The sequence below is a fragment of the Bemisia tabaci genome, chromosome 6 (assembly GCF_918797505.1).
Source record: "Bemisia tabaci chromosome 6, PGI_BMITA_v3".
Classification (NCBI taxonomy): domain Eukaryota; kingdom Metazoa; phylum Arthropoda; class Insecta; order Hemiptera; family Aleyrodidae; genus Bemisia; species Bemisia tabaci.
Genome location: NC_092798.1, coordinates 32,373,218 through 32,380,787, shown reverse-complemented (window position 1 = coordinate 32,380,787; position 7,570 = coordinate 32,373,218). Strand labels below are relative to the sequence as shown.

Sequence of the window (7,570 nt, the reverse complement as noted above, 5' to 3'; positions counted from 1 at the left end):
TCAAATAATGGCATTACGCCCGGCTACCTGTCCAAAACATGGACTCTGGCTCGCGATAAGGCTCGAATGTGCTAATGGCACGCTGATTAGCGGTTACATGCACAGCCTTGCGTGCCGCGACGCACGCGTTCGCCGCGAATGCGCGACATTTCCAGACAACCGGCTTCATTTCTCTCGTTTCGTGCACGGATTTTCGAAATGTCGAGTCAACTCCAGACCCGAAATCTGCTGTAATCATCGATTCATTCACGCTTTTGATAACAAGTGGTGTTTTCCCCCGCTTAAAAGCGCTCTCCGCGCGGTCCTCGCGTTCACATTTTTTGAAACGTAGAAAAAAACCACGGCTCCCAAGCTTTTTTTGGTCCCTATAACTGGAGAATTTAGTCATAGAGAAATTCTGTCCTCCATTTTGCAAAATGGAGATTTTGGATTTATGGAAAAAATACAGCTGAAATGTGCCCCAGGCACAATAGATCCATTCTGTTCCTATACAATTGAAACAGAAAACCAGCATTTTAGCTAAATTTGACCAATATGTCCATGTTTGTTAACCCTTGCAATAGGTTCACTATTAGGATGCCTAAAATCCCTTAAAAAAACGAGAAAAAAGGTCACATTTTCATCGTTGGTCCAATATCACAGGAAAACTCCGGTTCGACTCAAGGTCTGGAAAATGTAAAAATTCCGCATTTCTGCATCATTCCTCAACTCAGGATGCAAACTTTTAGCAAAATTTGCGCGATATCTCGCTGTTTCTTTACGCATGTTATAGATTCATCTGAAACCATAGCACGGTGGGGGGGGGGGGGGACAGGTGGAATTTTCATCTTCGGTCCGACATCACAGGAAAACTCCGGTTCGACTCAAGGTCTGGAAAAATGTAAAAATCCCGCGTTCATGCATCATTTCTCAACTCATGAGTTGAGGAGAATTTTGCTAAAATTTTGTATTATGCAGAAAATTAGCGCTAAAGCTCTCTGTTTCTCTGTACGTCCGTTGTAGATTCACCTGAAAGCCGTAGTAGGGAGGGGGGAGAGAAACCAGTATTTCAGAAAGATGTGTCTAATTTATGTGCATGTTTGTCTACTCCCCACGCTCAGAGTGTCAAAAATTCCTGAAAAACCAAGAAATCAGAAAAAAAGCGGAATTTTGATCGTCAGTCTGACATCGCGGTGCACCTTCGGTTTGACTCCAGGTCTAGAGAGATGTAAAAATTCCGCATTTCTGCATCATTTCTCGACTCAGAATGCAAAATGTTAGCAAAATTAGCGCGATATCTCTCTGTTCCTTAGCATTCGAGGTAGATTCACCTGAAACCGTAGCATGGCGGGAAAAAAAGCCAGAATTTTGATCGTAACAGTCTGACATCACAGGAAAACTCCAGTTCGACTCAAGGTCTGAAAAAACGTAAAAATCCCTTGTTTACGCATCATTTCTCATGACACAACGCAAAATTTCAGCAGAATTTGCGTGGTAGCTCTCTGTGTCTTTCCGTCCATCGCGGATTCGCCTGAAACCATAGGTTGGTTCACCATCAAAGACGGCGTCGTCCGTCGCGTAAGCAGACAGCGTCGTTCCCCATCCCCTCCATAAAAATCAATTAAAACAAACGAAACTGTCAATTATCCGCGGCCGACGTCGGAACCAGTAGCGGACGCCGCGACGCGCAGTGGCCGCCGCGGACAAAGCCGCGTCCGCGCGGAGGCAGCGAGAATGAAAGAGTTGCAATTGATCCGGCCATAATCAATCGGGCAGCGAGCCGGGGGCCGCCGCATGCCGGGGACCTGTGGCCGCCCCCCCCCCCCCCCAAGCGCCGCAACGGGGGAAGGGAACAGGGAGGGGGGGACGCGATGCAGTCATAGAAGCAAGTGGCAAGTGGATCCAGTATTGTGGATAGAGAAATACGATATACGGTATACAGAAAACAAGCACCCAAATCACTGATGAGTCGGACGGGGACGGGGGACGAGGGGGGATGGTTCGGGATGGGATGGGATGGAAGGTAGAGGCGGCAGGCACGTGGGGCACAGCTGCTCCGAGCTTGCTGCTATGTCGAGTGGTGTGTGGGAACGCAATTGAGCAGAGGTTTCCCACGAGTCTCGGGCACCTGGGATGGTATATAACCCCCACCTCCCGGCCGCCGGGACACATTCCTTCACTGTCCGCCGTGCCGTGCGCATCGTGTGCTACGCTACGCTCTCTGTGCTAAGTTACGTTGTGCTCTGTGCTCCGATCGCTAGGATCTGCTCCTCTCAGCTTCATCATGTTGCACGAAACCCTTATCACCTCTGTTGACTCTCAACCCATGTCAAGGACTTTCCAATACAAAAAGGTATGTATCGATTTTTGACCGTTTTGACTGTTTTCACCGTGATTGCAAACCGTCGAAGTTCGCGTTAAATCAGTGCGTTTTTATCTCTGGTGTTTCAAGTGGTGTTCAAGTTCTGCTCCTTTATTTTTTCGGTAAAAATTATCCAGTGAATTTTTAATATTTTTGTGGATATTATGTGATCAATCGTTTTCAATTTTTTACTCTTAATTTTTGCGCGTTTTTGCAATTTGACTTAGTCCGCGGCGTGATGTGTCGTCTGAAATTTTGCGGTCCGCTTTTCGCACTTAATTCATTTTAACTGTACTTTTCACTGTTTGCAATCGCGGTGTCTACCTTATTTCATATATTTTGCTCTCATTCAACTCCTTGCTTGCTCTAAATTCAGACAGATCTCCTCAGATTAAAATTCTGACGCTTTTTCAGTTTGAGTATCATTAAATATTTTGTCCACTCTCAATTATCTTGTGCCCAATTTTCAATTTAGTTCTCAAGTTTTTAAATTTTTCTGGTGGCTCATTTTTAGACATAACTAATTTTATTATTTCTGAGATCTGATTGGATTTAAGTACTTATCAATTCCCTTTTTGAAGTAATAATCATCTAAATTTCTTGCGTTAGAACCGTCCTCTTCGCTACTTTAATTTAACAGCTAATCATTTGCTACATAAGAATATGGAAGTGTTACTTATCAAATGCTTAATTTTACCGATTTCTCATGAAATTAAGTCGCATGAGCAAACATAACTTTATTTCAAATCTAATGCAGAAATTCGCCAATTTCAATCATTTCCACTGTACCATTATCAGTTTTCAACAAATCCCCAGTTTTCAAGTAAAATCTTTCATTTCCCGCTCTCTTCAAAGTTTTTCTCCAAGTCCTCGCCGACTAAAACGACTTAAGGGGACTTAACGCCGAGTTACCAAACATTAAATGCAACAGGTGTTTAATTCACCATTCTCTGCTAAATTCCACTTTAGTTTTCTTCATTTAATGTTTGAATACCAGACGTTAAGTCACTTCATTACACATAAGATCCTTGCGTTAAAATCCTTGTGTTACCTTGCATGATCCCGATCATTGATTTCCCGCCCCAATTTTGCCTACCCTCTTCGCGCCACGTTTGAAAATTCGCGCGCACGCACGTGGGTTCCAACCCCCGTCACCCCTCTCCCGCTCCTCCAGTGCAAGCACCCTTCGCAAGCTCCACCCCTCGCCCTACATATGCGTGTGAGGGAATTCCCTCACCCCTAGCTCACCTATCGCCCTACATTATTCCTAGTTATCGGTGTTTTCAGTCTTTATTTTCGTAGGAAACTTGCAATTATTTTAACGTTTTCATCCCCCTTATCTCCATTCGGTTTCATTGCCTTCGAGTTTTTGATGTTTTCAAGCGGTTAACTAACAAATTCGTTTCTTTTCGTTTGTTACAGATTATGAAACCAATGTTGGAACGCAAGCGTCGCGCTCGCATCAACCACTGTCTGGACCAACTCAAGGAGCTGATGGTAACCGCCCTCCAGGCCGAGGGTGAGAACATCTCCAAGCTCGAGAAGGCCGACATCCTGGAACTGACCGTCCAGCACCTCCACAAGCTGCGCCGTCAGCAGCGCCTCGCTTCCAACCCCGTCATCGACTCGGACAGATTCCGCTCCGGGTTCACCCACTGCGCCACGGAAGTCTCCAAGTGCCTGGCCACCATCCCCGGCGTGGACATCCACCTGGGCACGAAACTCATGACCCACTTGGGACATCGCCTCAACGACCTCGACATGCTCACCCCGCTGTCCGTGCGAGTACCCGAAAGTGCCTCAGCATCCCCGGCACCCAGCTCCTCGAGCTCCTCGTACTCGCTGCCACCCTCACCACCCGTATCAACCCCATCATCATCGCCGACCCCCAGCACGCAGCACCTCCTCAAGGTCTACGAGAAGTGCCCCGCGTCACCCGAGCCCGTCTGGCGGCCGTGGTAATTTCCTAGGTTAGTTTTTTTTAGGTCTTTTAAACTTTCGCCAGTGTCTTTCATGAGTAGATATATTTTTGTTGTTCCATTTTGTAGGTTTAGTTTGTTGCTCATCAGTGCCTCGATTCGATGAGCTGTTTAAAATTTCAATGTTGCAGCTAGAATTTTTGTCCCGCGGATTAAATTTTATCGAATTGTTTCTCACAGTTTTAATACTCGCGTGCAAGATATTTAATGTTTGTTTTTTTTAGCTCGAAACTGCCTTTAAATTCCGTGAACTTGTTAAATGTTTCTTATTGTGGAACATTCAATTTTCGTAGAACAATTCTGAATTTTTTCTTTATCTCGTTTTGAAATGTCTTTTAATTTTTCAAGTGCAAATTCTCGCATTGAAATTGTTTTCTACTGAAGAAATGTTAATTTTTATTTCGCCGAAAGTTTGAACTTTGACTCAAAATTTTTAATTTTTCACAATTTCTAGAGGTCAATAACTGAATACTGCCTTAAATTAAGACTTTAATCGATTGCCTTTCTCAACTTCATCGTTCGTGCCTTTTTTTATCGCAAGTTTTCTCAAGGTATATCAATTATTTATCAAGTTGATACTGCTCTCATATTTCAAATTTGTTCTTGCAAAAGTTAACGGTAGCAGCTTAAAATGTACGTTTTTGTTTAATTTTTTTATATTTGACGGCACCGCGATCATTATGTAACTGTAGATTTGCAGTGATAACCCTCTTTCGTGTAATATCTAAATGTGCAACATCTGTTACAAGTGCACAAACTTTAATCAATGTTTTACTCTCGAGGGTTCACATTTTCCTATTTTTGATCAAAACTTTGTTGATAAAATGGTGTGCCTCTGCATTTACGCCGATCTATATACTACTAAAATAACGTTCCGTTTTAACAGATTTTCCCAGTTTGATATTTTGATCTCTAATAACTTGCTACATACAATCTCATTATCACGTGTTAATGTTCATTTCAATTAAGAAAACGCAAAAATTAACTTGAAGTTTGTAATGTTCATCTCTAATTTCCTCTCTGAAGGACTTTCATAGTAATTTTAATCAATGTTTTCGCACAAATCTGACTTTCCCCATTTCATTGTGCAATTTATTTCTCTAAATTATGAAGGCATTATTAGCACTTCATTCAAATCTTCATTTTGCCGCTGTAAATTCACGTGACATTGTTTAGCATCCTCTCAATGAGCAGTTATTAAAATCTCATTTAGTGTAAATAAGTTTCTAGGAAATATCTGTGTAAGTAAGTATTTTGTGATTGCTGTTTCTGTGATAATAATTTAATTTAATGTTAATATGGATTTTGTTATGTTATTGAATGAATCAAGATTTGAAAAGATATTTTATTAAAAATTCTCTCAATGGTACTTCTCATCTTCTCAATGACATCTGAAATTTTCCCAGTTTTTATCGTAGTCCTGTCACAAATTTAGATCTTTGTGATTAAAAGCAAGTCCATCAAAACTTCCTATTTTTTTTCTCATTTTCATAACTGTAATAATTTCTGTACAACTTGCTTGCTTTTAATCATATTTTTCTAGAGTTGTTTCAAGCTTTAAAACATCTGCAAGTACAATTTTCTGTTTCGCATCTTATCATTTCGTCAAGTAGTTTTCTACCTCATATTTTCAACTCGTTTTAAAATATAAACAGAAAATTTTGCTTGCAATGTTAATTACCAAAAAGAAAGAAAAATTAAATGAAAAATAAGAAAAACTTTGAAGAACTTAGAAAAGTTAATATTTCACCTCAAGGTTTTTATTAATTTGAAAACTGAATTCAAACAAAGAAAGTTAAAAAATTAATTTTACTAAAAGAAAGTGAAAATTCTTAGAGGAAGTAACTTAATTACCAAAAGAAAGAAAAAAAACTTCGAAGAACTTCAAAAAGTTAATATTTCACTTCAAGTTTTTAAAACTGAATTTAAACAAAGAAATATGAAAAATTAATTTTACAAAAAGAAAAATATTTTGATAAGAAGTTAATATTTCACTTTAAGTTTCATGTTGAGTTGAATACTATGGATTCATTTCATTTTCACAATTCTCAACTCTGTCATGTTTTCTTTGCAACGACTCTTGTTTTATACCTACATATCAAGTAAATAATCGAATTCTCGTAGAGTCATTAGAAATACATAGATTTTAAAGAACAAGTTAGCTCAATTTTTATCTCTATACTTGCCTCTGCAAAATGATCCTCTTAGTATTTATTTATTCAAAAATTTTCTAAATAGAGGAAAAGGAAATGAAAAAAAAAACATGCCTCACCAAACTCATTGCACTTTTACTCTTCCATCTAGAAATTCCGCAAGTATATGAAAAATGAATGGAAACAGTAATTTTTCTAAAATTGTTTTCTTCATCAGCTAAGCTAAGCAAAGCAAAGATCACTTTTTCATTCTAAAACCCATAATTCTTTCATCAAAGAGTGGGACAAAATTGTTCTACCACCGAAATTTAGATAATAAAAGTTTCCGCCCCTCAGGTATCTAAAGGGTTAGCATAACTTCACAATCTTCTCAATTTTTTTCAACATTAAAGTAAGTATAATATCTAGACTACGTCTCTTAGCGTGCAAACAGAGTTATTCGTTATTAAAAGAGGTGAAACACCATGAAATTTCGAGTAATTTTGATAAGACTGAGATTTTGTGATGGATAGAAAAACGATAAACGAGAAGTTTAATCCGAGTTATTGGTGTTCTGGCTTTTTTAAAAATGAGCGATTCAATTTTGGTTCGTGTTCAATTTTTACAAGTACGAGCTAAAAGCCCAAGAGGAAATTATACTTAATTTTTTATCCTTTCCAGTCAAAAGACACTTTCATTACCTTCTAGAAGTCACCCTCCATTCATGCAAATGCTATATTTTTACAGGAAAAATTTAACCCTTGCTTATTTCAATTGGCCAGTTGCGCTGGTAACAGAATCGTGTTTTGATGCTTGATTTTTGTAGATTAGCTAAAAATAAAAAGATCTGTCTAAACAGCAACTTTCTACATTGAATATTAACCGAGATATCGTCCTTTGAAAAGTTAGGCTTTTGACGTCATCCACCGCGGTAGTGCATAACATGGTACTACCGCGGTGGATAACGCCATTAATCGAGTTTTCAAAGGCACGATATCTCGGTCAATATTTAACGTAGAAAGTTCCTGTCCAGACAGATCTTATTATTTTTAGCTAATCCACAAGTATAAAGCATCAGAACACGATTCTGTGACCAGCGCAACTGACCCATTCAGTTA

At 39.5% G+C, this 7,570-nt stretch overlaps 1 protein-coding gene across 1 annotated transcript; it reads left to right on the top strand.

Moving 5' to 3' along the window:
• Window positions 1-2,084: 2,084 nt before the first annotated feature.
• Window positions 2,085-5,689, top strand: LOC109044365 (enhancer of split mbeta protein). Its single transcript, XM_019062074.2, has 2 exons — window positions 2,085-2,332; window positions 3,764-5,689. The coding sequence occupies exons 1-2, from the start codon at window positions 2,264-2,266 to the stop codon at window positions 4,301-4,303; spliced, it is 609 nt and encodes a 202-aa protein (XP_018917619.1). The 5' UTR covers window positions 2,085-2,263; the 3' UTR covers window positions 4,304-5,689.
• The last annotated feature ends 1,881 nt before the right edge of the window (window positions 5,690-7,570 follow it).